At 45.9% G+C, this 19707-nt stretch overlaps 1 protein-coding gene across 1 annotated transcript in view; it reads right to left on the bottom strand.

Moving 5' to 3' along the window:
* Positions 1–7066: 7066 nt before the first annotated feature.
* The window catches only part of LOC131265033 (la-related protein Larp4B), a 35864-nt gene continuing 23223 nt past the window's right edge, over positions 7067–19707 (bottom strand). The window contains exons 4-9 of the mRNA XM_058267295.1: positions 16642–17419; positions 15544–15793; positions 15311–15451; positions 14859–15206; positions 10045–13993; positions 7067–8350 (exon numbers count right to left, since the gene is read on the bottom strand). Coding sequence (XP_058123278.1) covers positions 7908–8350; positions 10045–13993; positions 14859–15206; positions 15311–15451; positions 15544–15793; positions 16642–17419 — 5909 coding nt within the window. The 3' untranslated portion in view covers positions 7067–7907. The remainder of the gene's footprint in view (positions 8351–10044; positions 13994–14858; positions 15207–15310; positions 15452–15543; positions 15794–16641; positions 17420–19707) is intronic.

Raw genomic sequence — 19707 nt, 5'->3', positions numbered from 1 at the left:
TGTGCACCTGAAAGAATAAGGGATCGGAGGGCAGGTACAGCTACCTGCACTGAAAGAACACGGAGACGGTGGTGCATTGGAAGGAAGGAATGTTTCCAATTCTGCCATCATTTCTTCCCATGTTGCTTTTCCGTTTTCTTTCTTCGACCGGTGCAGTATCCTTCGAATTTAGGGTCGTAAAATTGCTTCTTCCTTTCGTCTAAAACTTGTTGTTTGCGTGATCTTTCGAAAACGAAGCAACGAAGGAGAAATGCTACAAAAATACAGAAGATGGCAACCATAAAATTAACGGAAAGATCAAGAGTTACGAAAAGGACAATAATTTCATCATGTTCATGACCATCATTCATCATGTTTCATCATCGTCATGAGTTGTGTAAAGCACTAGGTCTATCATCGAACGATAATATTTATAATTTTTTAATTTACACGTTTACGTTTCAAGTATTGAAGCTACATTTTCAAAATAAATTATTACTCTACCAATTAAAATGGTTGGATTGAAAAGAGATCACTGGGATGACTAAGCCGCTCGACTTTTCTTTCTTTTAGAATTAATTTGCATTAATTGTTGCTTCTTTATATTCGCAAAGATACGATGGGGTGTGTTGCTAAACAAAGATCTTCTCGTTCCACAATCTTTGGTCAACGCACCTTCAAACACCACGATCATCATAACCCCACCCCCCAATACCTTGGGCCAGCTATTCGGACATTGCTGCTGCTGGTGCTGCCGGTCAGCACATAAACATCACATACTTCCTTCATGACTCATATCGGCTTTCATCCACTGTCGATCCGAACCCGTACGACATCCCGCAGCTTCTTTTTCTTGTCCTCTTGTCGCCCCCTTGCTTTCGTACCTTATTTCTTTTGCTCGCCAACAAACAACACACAGCCCAAAAGGTTAAGTCAAGTTCGTCGCTTTTCGGCGCGATCAAGTCTTTCTGTTCCCTTTTCCAAATCTGTGATCGTTCCGGGAGGGGATTTTGTGCGAGTCGTTATCGAGCCGAGCCCGTCGTCGATCCCCGCCGAAATCGATCCCAAAGGACTCCACAACATATCGCTCCCCTCCTCGCTGCCCTTACTAGCCGCCCCTTTTCCCTTCCGTGCATCGAACGTTCTATTATATTCTTCTTATTTTACGACTCGAATATGTTTGACCTGTTTCACTTTCCTGTTGATTGTTCGCCCGCTACGTCTTTCGCCGGGATTGTTGGCTTCTTTTGCTGTCAGTTTATTACCACTTCGACTTCCCTCATTTCCCTTCGCGTCCCGTCTTGGAAAGAAGATTTCCTTTTGTTCCCCCTTTAGCATCTTTTCAACCACACTTGGCTCGTTTTCTGTGTTTGATCAGGTTTTCGGTTGGGTTTGTTTTTGCCTCTCCCTATCCCTCGTCCGCCCTTGCATGTTCTAGCGACATTTCGAGCGATCGCACGATTGTAGAATATGAAATGTGAAAAAATACAACACTCTCACTCGGTTAGGCCGCACCAGCGGGGTGTTTCCGTTTAGAACTTGACTTGGGAAACAAAATCAAAACAAGACGAAATGTGACAAACAAGAAGAAAAAAAAGGGGATGATAAAATTGGCCCTCCGGGTGTGTCTTCCCTCGGAGGATGAGTCATCCGAGCATGGAGAAGATCGCAAACATACAAGTCCCACCGCACCGACTAAAGATGCGTTTCAGATCGACGCTATGGTGGTGCACGTTTATGTAATTAGTGTTTTTTTTTTCTTTACTTTCTTCATTCGCACGAAGATGAGTCGCCCCTAGGGCAGAAAAACAACGACCAATCGGGCAGTGCGTGTATACGCGCTTATGTGTTCGAGAATGAGGCAAATAAAGTGGAAAAAAGTGGACGAATGATCCGTATTTAATTACGGTTGTTAGCGAGAAGGGTAACCTGTTCGGTATGTTTTGCTCTTTTGCGTTCTCTGCGGCCGGTGGAAGGCGATTATTTGGATGCGCTTTTCCGTTGCTCTTGCCGTCCATCCGACGGATCGCCCTTTTCCCGGGTCGATTCTTCGATCGTGCCGTTCACGCATAACCAGTTTGGGCGGAAGTGGACCCAAGTGTTACTGTTCTTACGATTAGCGGTCAAGTTGGGGAGAAAGCGAACGAACGTCATGCGGGAATGGTTGTATGGATTTTAAAATGGATATCAACATATTTTTCTTTTTTTCTAAGAGTAATTCACTATAGAAACGTACAGTAATAGAAACGACCCCTTGCATATCCAACATTTCCAACATGAATCATTATCAATTATACGAAAACTACTTCATAAATACTTAAAAATACTCACCCGTCCTGAAAATCAGGTTTCTTCATGATCCTCAGATCATGAACATAATATCGTTCTTTAATATATCATCTAGGTTTTCTTCAATGAAAAATGAAATACACCACATGTTTGTTTCTCTTTTTTGTGTTTGTTTTGTATTTTTTTGTTTCTTTTGTAGTTTCGTTTTTTTCTCTTTTTTTTATGTTATACTTCATATCGCACAGTATTTTTCATCTTTTTTTTCTCTTTTCCTTTCGTTTTCACCGCTCTTTTATCTCTCCCTAAGGTTATAACCTTTTCTCAGCTTATTTTACAACAAATGTATTTTTTTTCATATTTTTCTCATTCTCTTTAGTTTTATAACTCTACCACTCTTAACCACCACTTGCTTAACGTTTTTTTCTTCTTTTCTTATTTGTTTTCCCATTGTCTGCTTGCAGCAACTAGTAGCGTTTTGTAGCAATAATGTTTGCTGCTTTCTAACATTTCTTTTTTTTCTGACCCATTCCCTGTTTTCTCACACTTCCTCCTCCTCCTCCCCCCTCGCTACCAGTAGAAACACGTGGCTTGGTCGGTCCAGATCGGTATCAGTATCAGTTGTGTGTTTGTGAAGGGGGAGGTGTGTACGTGTGTATGTGTGTATGTGTGCTTTGACGAAACTTTCATCACCATTTTGTTCTACTTGACTTCCACCTGCCATTGTTTATCGTTTGATTCACGATTTATATTCAAATTCAATTTGGTTCCATTTTATCAAACGTCCCATTTGCTAGGCTAGTTCGTTTCCTGATGATGGCGCGTACCTACACACACATACACACGCACACACATACGAGAGAAGTGCGCGTATTTGACTTGATTTAATTCGCTTTCCTTCGCCCACGATATCTGCAGTCTTTCAGGCCAACTTTGTTATTTTGTTTACATTTACATATGCTCAAATGTTCCAATTTTAATCACCCTGTTTAGTGTGTCTGTTTGTGTGTGTGTGTGTGTGTGTGTGTGTGTGTGTGTGTGTGTGTGTGTGTGTGTGTGTATTTGTTTGTCTGTATTTGTTGCTGCTAATGATTTTTCTTTTTCTACTTTCCTCGCAAATCCCCCGCCTCGGTACACTCTCAACAAACAGTAACTTTATCACCATTACCGACTACCAACTAGCGAGTCGTGGCAGTCCACCCCTTTGTCTTCCTTTCCCTCATCCATGCTGAAATCGAAGGACTTCACAACACTCCCTTTTCCCTATCACCTCTCAGCGCTTCATTTTGATTCCCCATATTCGTTGCTGCGCACTCTCAGTCACTCATAAGAAACCCTCTGCAGGTAAGGTTTTTCTCTCGTGTGTTTAACTTATGTGTGTATTGCCCACTTTTTTTAACGTTGCTTATTTTGTAACCATTTCATTTCTTTATCATTAGAGTTGTGTATATAGTAATGTATATATATATATTTATATAATGTATATACTTTTTCCTTACGTTTATATATATAGTCCATATATCTTTCTTTATTTTTCCCTCCCCATTTTCGTTCATCTTATTTCGTTTAATTCTAGTTTACTTTAGTTTGCTACCTCTACCGACCTAACCTCTGCACACAGACTGGGAAAAGCCGAACATGGTTTGTTTGTTTGTTTTTTTTTTTTTTGATAGGGTTTCATTAAATTCAGCATTTTCGCCTTTAACCACCGTAGTAGTAAATGATTGCAGCCGCTTTCTGCTTCTAAATTCACGCAAGCAATCCTTAAGCCTTGCTATGCCCATTCGTTCCACTTATAGTCCTCCATTGCGTTCATTTTTGTTTTTAACTGTCCACTTGCCGGTATTCATTTCGACATTTCTATACAAAGCTAACCTACGGTTGTATATATAATTTTCTTCCTACGGCTTACATCTTCACGTCTCTCTTCAGCTATAGTTTCCCTTCCGTTTGGGCTGTACGTGTTCGGCTGTTGAAGATGCGTGTGTGTATCTGTGTATTTTGAGGACGCGCGATTTGTGAGAGCATTGTTTAGTGTATGACAACAACGTAAGATCGATTCGCTAGCCCTCGCAAGGCTATGCGCGAGCTTTACTTTACTCCTACTGTTTCAACTACCGCAATAAACGAAACATTTTCAAATGTGCGACCAAACGATCGGTACTGTAATTGTCCAAGGCAATGGAACTGGTTATCTAATCGTATAGAGGATTTTTTTTTTTAAATTTTCCCACATTCTACGTTTGACCAACGGTCTGCAAACATTGGGAGAACAACGAATCGGGCCGAATTGATCGTGAAAAGCAAATATCAACTAGTAAACGTTACTCGCTTTCGTTTCATATAAAACCATAAAAATTAGGCACACGGCATTCCCACTGGTGAGCAAGGGACATGTTTCATCCCCCATTGCGTCTCTGGTATAGAAGGAGGTAACCTGAAATCCATACATTGTTTCCTACAAAGCTAATAAATGAGAAGCGACAAACGTATATTTTGCACGCAGCAACTGCACAGAATGTGGTCCAATGAATACAAACCGTTTTGAGCTCATAAAAATAAAAGAACGTGCATTAAAGAGTGAAAGAAGAAGCGAGTAGTTGAAAATCATGAATGTGTATGAAGAATGTCACTGAGGATCTTGTGGGCAAAGTGAGTGACTCCGATCAGGCAATCATTGAACATGTTAATGGAACTCTTTCGATCAAGAAAAATGGGACATGTTATAAGATATAGTGATGCATCTATTGGGAAGATGTAATGGGCAATATGATAGGAATGTTACAAATGCTAAAAGAAATGACGACGAAAGTATAACCGATACTTCTCACCAAAAACGTGTTGGATCGTTTAGGAAAAGAAAACATATATATATTTATATAACACGCCTATATTCGCACTCATACGCGAAGAGCAGTGTTTGTTGAGTTGTTTGCAGTAGAAAATTATATAGAATGAAATAATTCACGTAATTCTAGCAACTCGGAGGCCATTACGCCGTCTACTTAAATGGCAGTAATAAAAGGGTAGAACGGAAAAGACCATAGAGTTCTTACTGTATCCTTAATTCTGTCGTCTCTTAACTCGCCTGGCCATCTAATGCGCACGTTTGCGTGTGTATGTGTGTGTCTGTGTATATAAAGTATAGTGCTTCTAAATATTTATTTAGTTTTCTCCTAGCCCGGGAGAAATAAATTTGATTATCCTATTTGCCGTGTTTAGTGTGCTGTTTTGTATCGTTTCCGTTTGTTTGTTTGTAGTTATGTTTGGACACCATATTGTTTTAATCACTTTAGGTGCACTCTAGAAACTATTGGCTTATTTTGATGCTTTTGTATCTATTTTTATCCTAATATTCGATCTATCTTTAAATTTGATTCAGCTGTGTCTAATTTTGCAGGATTGTATGTTTTTGTGTGTGTTTTTGCTCTCGTTAAGATGTTTTCATTGTTTGTAGGCAAATTTTTATGTAGTAGGATAGTTGTTTGTGTTTTTCATATTCGCGTTTGTCGGTTTGTTTTAGTCTTAGACTTACACATCACTAGCTTAAGCTTACACACACATGTAGGCTTCATACCCACTGCATGCAAAGCCCCCGATTCGACTAACTTCACTCGTTGGTTCCACCACACGACGGGGTGGAAGGTCCCGGTTCCTAGCGTTTGCTAATTCAATACCCTACATTCCCCCACATTCACTCTCTTCCCCCTGTGTATGGGCGGCAGTAACTTGCTTTTGTCGTCTTTCTGTATCTCGCGTACTTTTTAGCGCGCCATTTCCATCGGTTTTGCTGCATTTGACGCGTTTGCTACCTGTTGCTTAAATGTTCCCCCGGGAGATCCTATATACCACCATTACTACGCTTACGCACTAAATCAAGAATCAATTATCAACTAGTTGCCCCTGCGATTTTTGTTTGTCTGCTTTCCCGAGCGTCGCCAACTGGGATCGAGCGCCTTGTACACGGCACAGCTACACGACAACGCGTTTATATTACACAGGGTGTGGTTTTAACGAAAAGGATGGCCGTGGTTTGCCTGTTTGTGTACCTGCGTGCGCTTCTGGGCTTGGCCTTTTTGTTTAGTACACATCGGGGGTCTACTATTCCGAAGATTCAACATTTGCAATTAACATGCAGCAGCAATCTGATAACAGTAATATTAATTTCTTCCTTTCCTTTTTTATGAGAACAACCCTGCGCAAGGACCACCCCGTCGCTCACGTCTCTCTCTGGTTCCTCTTTTTGTTTATTTTTTTCTTTGCATTCCGCACGACTCTGAGCTCTTCCTTATCATCCTCCTCGCTGCCTCCCTCTCCTACCGACTATCAACAACGTAACAAGGAATTGCAATAAAAATAGTAATAAGATTAATAATAATAGCAATAATAGCGTAGCAATAATGATAATAATAATAATCATAATAGTAAGAAATCAAGCAAAATGTATGTGTCAAGATGCCGCTTGATCCTCGCGTGCTCTTTCTTTTCGACTGTCTGTCGTTCCCTGCATTTTTTTTGTTCTTCTTTTCCCCCTTTTGTCTGTTGCATTTGCAACTCCAAACATAAACCATAACTAGGAAAACAAACATCTGTCTGTTTAACACATAACACATAAATAAACAAGGTATTTGTGGGTAGCGAAAATAGTGGTATTCTCGAGGTTAACTATTATTTGCGCTCCATATGGTGGTACATTCGGTTTTTTGTTTCACCTTTGCACTTATTAGTATAATAATAATCAGCACGCCGGAAGAAAAGCAAATAATCAAAATTAGGAGTTGTTCACTTCTGGATACATCTGGATTAGTTTGGAGAAAACAAGTGGCGGACCAGGCACGGGAAGCAAAGGCAATAAAAAGGAGTATGATTTTAAGGATTCCGAGAGCTATACCTTTGAAACTGAGCGGATCCTTTACCGTTTTGGATTTGACAGAAGCAGTACAACATTTCCAAACAACAATAATGTGTGCATGTGAGATTCGCAAAAAAGTTGGAAGAAAAAAACTCATTTGAACCCGAATAATATCATATCCATTTTAAATAGTTTCGGTGTAAGCCTGGTGTAAACCACACTACCTAGAGTTGCATCTCGAACTACATCGCCTTGAGTGTTATCCGCAGAGTTTGATTATTGCGTAGGAAAAAAAGAAATAAAAGAAAAAAAACCAAGCGTTTACGACAATAGATTGCCTAGAAAACAAATAAACCCTCTCTCGCATCATTTATCGATCATGCGCCCCGATCTGCTCTATCAATACCGACACCTTGGTACGCACTTTGCTCTTGCTACTAATGGCAAGCTCTTATTGCCGCTGAAGAAAAGCACAGTAATGCCCGTCCAACTTTCCGCCAGCGCTTATCCTGACATCTCTTACAAGTGGAAACGGCTCATTCCACAAACTTCAAAACACATTTCAGATCCTTTAGGGGAACCATAATTACAGCATCCTTCCAAGATTGCACAAGATTGCGAACTTTCATGTTTTCCGAGCCGGGCGCTACTGATCGGTGGTGTAGAAGAACAGTGGCGGCAGGTAATGCGTTTGGTTTTGGTCTTGCTCCAGCACGTGATCCTGCTGCTGGTGGTGGCTTTGTTTGAGAAGGAGGACGGGCCGTACGTTTTAGATCCATATTAAGCGCCATCATTTGGGACTCCGCGGGTGCCCCCCCTGCTGCTGCTGGTGATGGTGTGACTGTTGGTGCGGGGTCGTGACGTAGTCCTTCAGCTGATGCGGTCGAGCCGAACGGGGTCCACCACCACCACCACCTGCACCCATTGTTTTGGCGCCATTGTTGTTGTTGCTCTGGTGATGATGGTGATGATGGTGGTGGTTGGTATTGCCATTATTTCCACCAGTGCGAGGACCTCCTCCACTGCTACCACCGTGCTGCTGCTGATGCGGATGATGCTGCGAATGATTGTTGTTTTGTTCGGCCACATTCCGGAGGCCGGCAGAGGGAAGGGAACCGGCGGCAACATGGTTGCTGTGGCCACCGGCACCACCAGCACCGGAAGACTGACGATAATCTTTGGAGTTGCGTGAATGAGTGTTACCACCGGCACCGTGTTGATTGTAGCGCGTTTCTGTAAAGGAGGTAATGGAAAAAATAGGATTAATATATGTTTCAGAAATTCAACTTAAGACAGATCAATTTTACTACGATTTTTCGAACCCGAAAAAAATCTAAAAATAACATATTAACTTATTGGGAATAATTAATCAATTTCCATAAATAACTTAATACCGATATAATAGGCATAACAAAAAGCAAAAAAGATGATACTGGAAGGGACTCCAAAGTAGCAATAGAGAAGGCGAAGGAGGGTGCTTCTTGAAAATCAATAGAATCCTAAAAATAGGATTCACACTGCACACACAAACACACGTTTGGAACGAGACTTTGCAGACAAAAACACACGACTTTCGTTTGCCTCCGGTAAACGAAAATAAAACTGGAATTCGTTATCTCTTATTCCTTGCTCCTTCCACCCTCCCAAACATAGCCAAGGACTCTGCAACGAGGGCACGAAAAATTAAAGTAAACTTGCCGAGTTTTTTTCCTAATAAACATATTGCATGCAAACGGATAGGAATACAGGAAAAAAAAACAGAAAAAAAACAGTCATCACATCACCCTCTAATGCTCCAACAGCCACCGGCGACCAGATCGACCGATAGGTTTATGAGAAACTTAAGGGAAGACACTTTCGCCGGATAAGGACGTACGGGGCTGACACAAACACACACACACACACACATGTGTTTGTCGCCGCCAGCAAAACGACCTTCGGAGTCGAGCTTCCGCGACGACGGCGAGACATAAAGACGGCGGCGACAGTTCGTCACGGTTCGTTTGGTGCCTGCGTGCGTCAGACACACAAACACACACTATACACTCAGCGCGCCCTTGGCTTGGCGGCTCAGTGAAGAGAAGTAAGTAAAATGTGGTGTAAAGTTAAGCCATCACAAGGATGTTTTTATGCTATCCTTTTCGGTTTTACCCATGAGGTGGGGTGGGGATGGGTGGTGCCTAAGAAATTGAAACCGCCTACAGTCGCAATTTTTATGACTTGAACCATCTTGGGGGTGGTTGTGGTTGGTCGAAAGGGCAACGGTTATAAATTACCATAAAATAAGTTTTGCATTCCAATCGCAAGCAAATCCCTGGAGCCTCTCTGTTCGCCGGTAGAGAAACATTTTTAAAAATTTCACAACGAACAAATCGATTTCACCAGCTACCTACCGTATCAAACGTTTAATTCACTAGCACATGCAGATTATGGTACGTGAAGGTATTAAATTATTCGAAAACCCACCCAGTACTTACTAAAATAAGAATTAAACAAAATTGAAAAGTCCTGGCAATGATCGATGTGTAGTATTATTTTTAGCTCATACACTTCTGTCTCTAGCTCATCAGCTTTTGTCTCGTGTTTATCTGGAATTTTGTCTGTGGATTTCAATGTTGTCCCTATCGAAACATTTGGTTGACATGAATGTAAATTCATCTTGATACAGACGAGTTTGAAGATATTGGGTGTAGTAAGAATTATATAATAAAGCGGGCTACAAAAAGGAAATTATGGAAAATTATTAATTGGCGCAAGTAATGATCCAGGAAAAACAAAAAAAAATCTGTTTTACTTTGTTGTTTTCAGCAAAGGAAAAAAATGGACGACTACAAAGCAAACTCAGATGCATTAGAGACTGAAGTTGATGCGGTTTTTTCAAAATTTGAGAGACAAAAGATAATGACTATCAAAAGTTTTCCACCTACCTCGTTGCTCTCGGAAACCATCTCCGTGGTGATGGGAGGTGGCCGGTCCTCCCTTCGTTGTGGCGCCGGCACCACCACCGGCTGCCGTGTCTTTCTTTCTGCTGGCCACACCGACGAACCCGGCGGTATCGTGCTTGGCGTTCACAGCCGAGGAACTAACACCCGCACCAGAGGCACCGGTTGCGCTGGTAGCCGCAGAAGCCCCGACCGTTGCTGTACCGGAAGCTACGTCCGTCACCGTAACTGCTACCGGTGCATTGTGATTGCTGTTCTCCTTCTCCGCTGCAGTCGCTGCTGCTGCTGCTGCAGTACCCGTGATTGCAGAAGAGCCCGCCTTGTTGCCGCTCGCCCCATGTTCGGCCGCATGTTGATGCGGATGATGATGGGGATGAGCGGCACCGGCGACGACGACGGACTGCTCCTTCTCCTTCTTCTGCTCGGCCAGATGCTGTGCCACTTGTGCATAGCTAAGACGTACCTGAGGCGTGGTAGTGGTGGTGGCTCCAGCAGCGCTATTACTGTTCGCGCTGCTCGGGTCGAGCGGAACCAGTGGCGGATGGTTTTGCAGCGAGAAGGTTGGCGGTGGTGGTGGTTGAGCACCAGCATTCAATGACGATGTTGCCGTTGTTGCCACGCTGGATTTACCACCGGCGCCCGCCAGAGGTTGCTGCTTTCCTGTGGCAGCAGTTCCGCCGGTACCGGTGTTAGCGTGGGGAGCAGCTTTTAAGGCCGAGGCGGCGGAGGATTTGGTTGCGGTGGCGAAATCAGTCGAAGTCATTGTGGCCGCATTGGCCGTCGTTGGTGCGGACACTGCGGAGGCGGAAACAACGGGCGGGTTACCGCCGCTGCTGCTATCCGTCGGGTTGGCAGTGGTCGCTGCGCGGGCCGTTACCGTGGAGCTTGCTGACATCTGCAGCAACGACTCGTCAGTCTTGGTTGATTTGTCAGCCGTGGTGGTGGTCGTGGCGGAAGTAGTAGGAGGAGGGACAGTAGCTGAAGAATGGCCACCACCACTACTACCGGTTGTGGTGGCGACGGCAGTTCCGGTTGATGGTGCAGTTTGACTGCCACCAACGTTCGTTGCGACATTCACAGTGCATTTTATCACAGGTAGAGGATGTATCTGCTGATTAGCGTTAGTGGAGCTGGTGCCAGTGTTTCCAGCGGGTTCGTTCGGCTTCTGCTCGGAGCCGGTCGTCGCTCCTGAAGTGGTCGTGCCTTTTTGACTATGCTCGGTGGTGCTACCCGTGGTCGTTGTTGGCGTCGGAAGAAGAGCTGTACCGGCCACAATGGCAGCTACCGTTGCTCCCGGGAGAGGGCGTGCCTTTGCCGTACCCTTCACCACATCCGCTAAGCGATGATTCTCGCCCCAAGCCGGTGCCGGGACAATGGTGGTGGCTCCGATCGACGGCTGCTGGTGTGTCCCATTACCGCCGGAGGCAGTGTTGTTTCCCGACGAAACACCACCGGAGGCACCGTGGCCCTCAGCAAGACCATCGGTGGTGGAACTGTGATGAGCACCGGAGGAGGAGGACGCTGAGGAGCCGGAAACACCAGTAGCGATGGATGCACTCGGACCACCTGTTGCTGCTGCTCCCGATGGATGCTGTTGATGGGCGCCAGAGGTCCCATACGCACCACCATGGGATTGGTGCTGCTGCTGCTGATGACCTCCGAACGAAGGGCCGGAGCCATGGTGACTTCCCTTCGCGTTCGAGCGGCCTCCACCCGTGGCATTACTCCCGCCACCGGTGCCACTCCGTCCATCGTGCCCGGGAAGGGGCGGAAATGCCGCTGGCTCGAGATCGAACTGAACGCTGGTGCTGCTGCTGCTGCTAGCGTTGCCGTGGTTTGATGCTGACCCCCCACCACCGCTGCTGCCAGCGGTGTTGGTACTGGCGGTGGTGTTATGGCCACCGGTACTCCCGGTGTTGGAGCTGGAGCTATTGCCACCACTACTGCCCCCCGCCGTCGCTGCCGTTGTCCCACTGCTCGACGAACCTCCGGCCCCCGTCTGCTGGTGCTGCAGATGGTGACCTTGGTGATGATGGTGATGGTGGGATGCCTGAGCCGATGATGCCGCTGCCGAATGCTGCTGGTGCTGTTGTTGTTGGGCATGAGTATGCTGCGGTGGAACTGATTGCTGCTGCGGAGGATGATGTTGCTGTTGCTGGCCGGTTGCCTGCGGCCCACCACCACCACCTGCTGGCTGACTATGATGGCTGTGGTGGTGGCTGCTACTGTTGCTACTGTTGGCGGAGGTCTGATGATGGTGATGGTGACTACTGGCAGAAGACTGGGACGACGACTGCTGATGCTGGTGGTGCTGCTGCTGCTGATGATGCACATGATGCAAGTGCGGCTCCGTGTGATGGAACTGCCGATGGTGCATCATGTCTTGCTGCAACTTATGGCCCGCCGCATTGCCACCGCCAGCAGCGTGTTGCTGCTGCTGCTGCTGCTGCGGGAAGGAAGCACTGGAATCGAGCAAACCGCCACCACCAGCCGATGCAGTCGCCGTGTTCCTACTGTGATGGTGACCGTGGCCGTCCAAATGATATCCACCACCGCCGCCGTGATGGGAACCGCCATCTGCGACCATCATGCCACCGCCATATCCATTATTGTTATCACCGCCGCGCCCGCGGCCTTGGTACTTTCCGCCTCCACCTCCTCCACCGGCGGAGGGCGCCAATTGGTTGAGACTAGTTGTATGCATGATAACCTTACCACTATTTATATTATTGTTACTACTACCACTGTTATTGTTACCGTTATTACCGCTATTACTATTATTATTAGTATTGGCTGCACCGTTCGCGTTGTTTGCGCTGTTGGTGCGGTTGGTGGTGCTGCTGCTGCTATTTGCGTTGTATCCCGCTGAAGCAGCTGCCGCATGCCTGAGGTTGCCACCGGCACCGTACATCATCATTGTCACCCCCGTTCCTCCACCGCCACCGGTTCCGACCTCCATCGGCATCATCTCATCTTTCCGCCGCCGTGGATTCCGTCGGGGTTGATTGGATGTCCACTGCTGCTGCTGCTGCGCGTTGTCGATGTGCATCGTCGTGTTGGTTCCGGTAACGTTCGGGTTGTTGTTTTTACGGCCTCCACCGCCACCACCACCGCCTGTGGTGTAGGCTGGCACTACGAGCACCGTGTTGGCACCGAGGGATGAACCATCCTCGTGGTACGATTGGGTCTGCTGTTGCTGCATGTCCGTTCGTACGATCACATCAACCACTCCACCGTCGCTCGACTGCTGCTGCTGCTGCTGCTGTTGTTGTTGGCTGACGTAGTGCTGTGGATGTTGCGGAGCAGAAACGTAGTACTGTGGGACAAACACCGTGCCGGGAATCGTCGTCAACGGTGCCCCGGTTGCATCTTTAAGGTACGCCGACGAAGCTACCGCCCCGGACGACGAAGCTGGTTTGCCACCGAGCAAACCGACACTCTTGCCACCCGCGTTCGGTTGGTAAGAGGCGACACCACCACCGGCGGATTGTACCGCACCGCTACTAGTGACCACATTAGCACCGCCAGCATTCTGCCCCTGATAGCCCTGCGATTGCTGCTGCGCGTTCGACATTCGATTGTTGTTCGATGATACCGACGACTGTTGACTGTCATTGACTACTCCCTGCTGCTGCGTTGTTTGGCGTTTGTTACGAGGATTCTGCCGGTGGCCACCGCCTACGCCGCCACCACCACCACCCCCGCCTGGCACTCCGCCACCGTACCGGCCGTTCTGTTGTTTGCCTCCGCCGGCAACGCCGCCACCGCCGCCACCACTACCGCCACCACCGCCGGCAGCAGCGCCGCCGGTGTTGTAGACCGCGACCTGCGGAATCCCGTTGGCCATGTACGGCGTCATCTCAAAGAAGCTGCCCTGGGTGGGCTGCCACGATTGCATAAACCCGGGATACAATGGCTGCTGCTGATGGAATGGCTGCAAGGAGGGGAAAACGAAAAAAACAAATCAATCAGGCATACGAAACGATACTTCAAAGTAAGTTCTATATGCGCCCCATAGTTTACTGTAAGGTTGTGGCTCACACTGGTTTTGTTTAACGGGTGTCCATTTAATATGATTCGTGTTTTTAAAAGACATCCCTTCGCACATGTATCCATTGGTAAAAGGGAATCTTAAGAACATTTTACTTTGGTGCAGTTTATTTATATTTTTATAGTTTATTTATTAAGGTATGACGGACGTTGCCGTATGGTTAGAGCCAACATGTTCTAACTTACTTTTTTGTTCTTAGGGCATTTCCTCCCTATCATTAGGCCTTATCCTGGGCTTTCTCGGTTACTTTGGTGCTGATATTTGCAATAATATTTCCATGCATTGATCATTTATCGTAAAATAATAAAGGAGTTAGAAGTAAAACTACTGGTTTCTATAAAAAAGAGGGAAGGTATGACACAATGCAAAGTTCCGCTTATTTTTTTTTTAATTTTAACTTTAATTAACTTTAACAAATAAACTATATATAGCAACAACAGAACAATGTTCTTGACGGATTAAACGACATTCTTGATAGGGTAAAAACGGTACGAAGAAGTAAAAGCTATACTATCAGTACTATCCATTTTATACATCGTTCTCGATTACTTTTGTTGTTTTATAACGTTATTTAGCCAGGCTACATGCTCTAAGGTGATTTTTGTATGTAACATCACATTAAACTCAATTTACTGATGCCTGAAATTATTATTATTTTCCAAAGGGCGACACAATCCACAAGGGCGAGTCGTATGAGACACACCCTTTAAGACCAACCTTAATTGAGTAATTATGAATGACCACTTACAAACATATGCACCGGAGCGTTGAAGCTCGGCACGGCGCCCTGTGGAAGTGGACCGTTGTGCTGCAGAATGTAGCGCTGTCCGGTCGGGTAGGCAGTCAGGGTGGCCGCCGTGACGGACGTCGGCTGCACCGGGTCGTAGGTGGCGCCCGGGACCCCGGCCGCCGTCAGTGCCGCCACCGCCGTCGTTGTCGCCATCGATGGGACGGCCGCGGTGACGGCGACCGCCGTGCCCGGCGGTGGCGTCGTCCGGAAGCCGTTCAACCCGTTCTTCATCGGCACACCGCCGACCGGTGTGATCGGTAGCCGGTTCATCGGTTTGGCCTTTATTCGTGCCATAATTGGCTTACCCTGTGGGAAGAAAAACAAACGAAAAGAAACTCATTGTTTACGCTGCTCTCGTTTTCACTCCCTTTTCCTTCGTCTCTGCATCTGCAATAACACCCACGACGCACCTGAAATTCCTTCACCTCCTCGCGCAAATATCGGAACGCACGCTGGGCATCCTCGTCCGACTCGAACGTAATGTACCAGGAGTTGTTGTGGGCAAACTCACAGGAAATGAAGCGCGGACAGTTTTCTCCCTGGAAAATATTCTGCAAAAAACAAGCCAAACGGGAAAACAAAACACATCAATAAAACGTATCAACCATTAGCTACCCTCTCCACTCTCTGGCTCCACCCTTACCTTCACCTCCTCCACGGGCGTATTGTCCGGTATTTCGCGCAATATCACGATGCACCGCTTGTGGTTCGGGCGCACCTTTAGGCCTTCCTCGTCCACCTGCACGTTCGGGGACTCGCGCAGCACCTCCGTAATCAGCTTGATGTCCTTGGTAAGCTTCTTCACCTGATTGAAGTTCGCAACGGTCCAGATTGGCACGTACTGATCGTTGTCCATTTGCGTCAGGAGATATGTGTCGTTCGCGAGATTCTCTCTGCGTTGGGAAGGAAACACAAGGTATAATTAGTCTATCAACAATTAATCTTATCTTAACATCTTCCCTCCTGCGAGCGGGAATGTTTCTAGCTTTTTTACGTATGTCGTTCCTAGCTTTTCGAATAATACCGGTTGTTTGAAAAATTGCATTGACCCAAGACAGTATTAGTCTAAGTATCTTTAACACTAGATTCTAAATTGGGGTCATTTTGACCCCAACGCAGTTTTCGATTTTAATATCTCGAAGACGGCTGAATAGTTTTACAATATAAATTAATGCTTTTCTTAAAATCCAAAGCTACATCTAAACCAAAAATTTCAGATTTTCCTGTTCGACCAGTTCCGAAAACCAACTTGACTATCCCTAGAATGCTTTTTAGGGGTCATTTTGACCCCTATTTTTAAAACGCTATAACTGTACTATTTTTGAAGATTTTTTAAATCCGCAAACTGTTATTTTATTATTTTTATATTTGTTTTCTATCTTTTGACGTTTTTGGTTTTTCGATGCATTTCTTCATCATTCCGCTAGCTCGATGTAAAGCAAAAATGGTCGAAAATGAGTTTTTTTTTTCTGAATTTACATAATAATTTCTGAAAAACTACAAAATTAAAAGGATTAAATTACGAGTCATATCGATACATGCAAGGTACATAAAAAAATTGAAAACGCCAAAAGATAGTCAATAAGTATACCAAAAAGTAACACTTTACTGATTTGAAAAATCTTCAAAAATAGTGAAGCTATAGCGTTTTCAAAATAGGGGTCAAAATGACCCCTAAAAAGCATTCCGGCAAGTTTCCAACCCGTATTAGAGTTCCTCCTTCAACTGGACCCACACTTACCGCGAAAAATAGTAATCAAGCTGTGTTTGCAGCAGCTGCTTCAGCTGCTCTAAAGGCATCCCGTTGTGTTCGGTACTACTACTGCTACTAGTAGGATTGTTGCTATCACTGGTGACGATCTGGTTGTTGTTCATGATGTTGTTGTTATTGCTGCTACTACTGCTGCTACTATTGCCTTGCACCAGCGCATCCTCGACGCTGCCGGTGGCGTCCTCGTCCTCGTGGGTGGCGACGGCGACGGCGGCGGGAACTACGATGATTCCTCCTCCTGCTAGCGGCATGGCGGCGACAGCAGTAGCAGCAGCAGCAGCGCCCGGCAGGCTACTGGCGAGGGCAGGACTGTTGGTGTAGGTAATGTTGCTGCTGCTTGGAGTGGAGCCCGCGGTGTCGTTGGTAATAAGGGTGGAGGCGACCGGACCGTCGGCGTAATAGTCGCTGGCGGTGGCCGGAGATTCCCCACCGGAAGCGAGTCCACCAACACCACCACCACCACCACCATTCAGTGCGGAATAGTCTACCGGTGCGGGCGTCACGGAGGGAGCGGCGCCCACGAGTGTGTTGTTGTTGACGTTGTGCATCGCGCCGGAACCGGGAGGCGTTGGCTGTGGCTGCTGTTGACCGACCAGCGTTAGGCTGGAAATTCCGCTAGTGATGATTGTGCTGGCTGCTGCTGCTGCTGCAGCTGTGGCCGCGGCTGTGCCGGGCGCTGGATAGATCGCTGTCGGGGCGGCGGCGGTAGCGGACAATTTTCCTGTATCTCCATTCATCAGCACGTAGCCTGCGGAAGACCAAAGAAAAGACCAACTCCATTAACAAAAGAACGGGGGCTTAAACGAAGAATATTGAGAGGAATGGTAATGAAAAGTAACATCCACTTTGCGTCGCACGGAACGTCGCTACTCGTTGCAAGGACCTCGGTGGGCGTGTGGGCAAAGGATATCAAGAAATTGATTATCCACACGGTCGTACACTTCGATAGAAATGGCAAATGTAATGGCTGCAAGGAAAGGCCAATCCAATTCAACATCTGCAGCAGTTCAATCTATCCCCGCCCGCCCTCGAGCGATAGGAAAAGAGAGCCACCTTATCCAATCTATTTGCACACCGAGAGTAATATCGGGAGCAACCCCAATGCGTTCCTTGGGGGAAGTGGTAGAAAGTTCATTATGTACGCCGTAATCACACTATCTTCTGTGGGCCGCTTCCTCAACGCTTCGATACGCCCGATCACTAGTGTTCAATAAAAGTGTCACCCAATAATCTAAATTAAGCTATAAAGCGTCTGAAAGCCACCCGAGACCGTTTGCAAATTCAAACCAATACCAAATGTAGGTAACAATCATTTAAATTAAATCGTTAAAACGTTCGCACGTTAAATCAAGGCAATGGGATGAAACACATAAAATCCATGTTGTTGGACCTTAATCAATCTAAAACGTGTATTTTTATACGGTTTTAAAATAAAAAAGGAAGCTTTCAGAATTACGTCGCCAGCAAGGAAAGGAAAAAGAAAAGTGCATACATGTATCTATGTATAACAACAACAAAATAAAAGAATATTAAATCAATGAAAAAAAAACATACATTGAAGTATTGAATTATCCAAACATTAAATAAAGTGGTGTTCAAGAGTATCTTATTGTAACTCCACTATATCGAAGCGAAACATGTTGAGCAGTTAAAAAGAGCTCATTAATGCCCAATTTTAATAACGTTTGCGAGTGTTCTTCGTGAAACACGTGGCACCGTGTTTTTTTAATACCTCGTGGCTCGACAAAACTTTTCTCATCCACGGATTGTGTTGCGGGGGCCTCCATTTTTTTAAGAGGACCTGCTTCCGTTTCACACACATGTGTTGTCGAACTGCATTGCCTAAGGGGTTTTTCACGGTTGTCTTACATCTTCAAGAGTTTATATGTTTTGTATCAACTGCCAATACAGAAGGGGAAAAATAAAGAAAGCAAGAGAGCGAAAAAAGGTACACCATTTTACTCCGGACTCATTCCAAAAAGGGCGGATGGTTGCAGCACAAAATCAAACGAACAAAATAACCCCAAAAAGTACAACGCCCCCCCCACCATACACGGATTCGAAGATTGCTTTCGGGGGGATGGACTCGCGCCGGTCGATCGGAAGCAATCACCACCCGGAGGACACGTGGAGGAAAGGTCTGGCCAATCCGTCGCAAAGGTACGCGGCGGGCGCGGGGTGGGTGCAAACACTGGCAAAGAAAAAAAAGGGAAACCCGGGCCGGAACGGAAAACTTTTCGACGATCGTTTGCCATCGTTCGTTCCGTTCGTATCGATAGCCGAAGCACAGCACAATTCTTTCGATAGGTCGCATTGCTTCTTGGTTGCGCGGTGGTGCGCGCGGCCCGAGACAAACTGAAAAGAACTTCATAAATTATTCATCCGGCAGCTACTTCTGTGCTGACTCTCCTCCTACTCCTGCTCCCTTTCCACCATCCAGTGGCAGAGAGCCAGTGGTGTATGAAGAAGTTGCTGAATGTGGCCAAATTAGTGAGAGAAACCATCGCACCATCCTCCGATGCCCAAAGTCCGTAAAAAATAAAACAGTAAAAACAGAACATGGAACCGAAATAAGAAGGGATTTTGTGAACCCCAGGAAGAGGTCGGTCGATCGAACCTTGCTGCTGCGCCTCCGTTGGTCTAAAACTGAAGCGCTTAAAGTATTCAGCGAACAGGAATGAGATACACAAGAACCGGCCGGCCCCGTGTGTCCGTCTACTAATCGGACGAAATTCTATCCCGATTGCGGGGCATTTTTTATTACACGTCGATGGAATGGAGACAGTCACATTTAGTGTCCTTCATTGCTCGACTTTATTCGATAGTACAAAGCGGTAACACTGGAGGGGTTTTAATTGGATTTTACATAGGTATCAATTAACCGTCAATTTGAAAAAAAAAATGGAAAACATAACGTAAGACAACAGAATCGAAGGTTATTTTGATGCTACAGAAATAGACTCATGTTTATTATTGATTAAATACTTCTTGCAAGAACTCGACCCTTTGAGGTTAATACGTTAACTATATCGGGGA

Source organism: Anopheles coustani, chromosome 2 (genome assembly GCF_943734705.1).
Source record: "Anopheles coustani chromosome 2, idAnoCousDA_361_x.2, whole genome shotgun sequence".
NCBI lineage: Eukaryota > Metazoa > Arthropoda > Insecta > Diptera > Culicidae > Anopheles > Anopheles coustani.
This window is presented reverse-complemented; position numbering and strand designations above follow the sequence as displayed.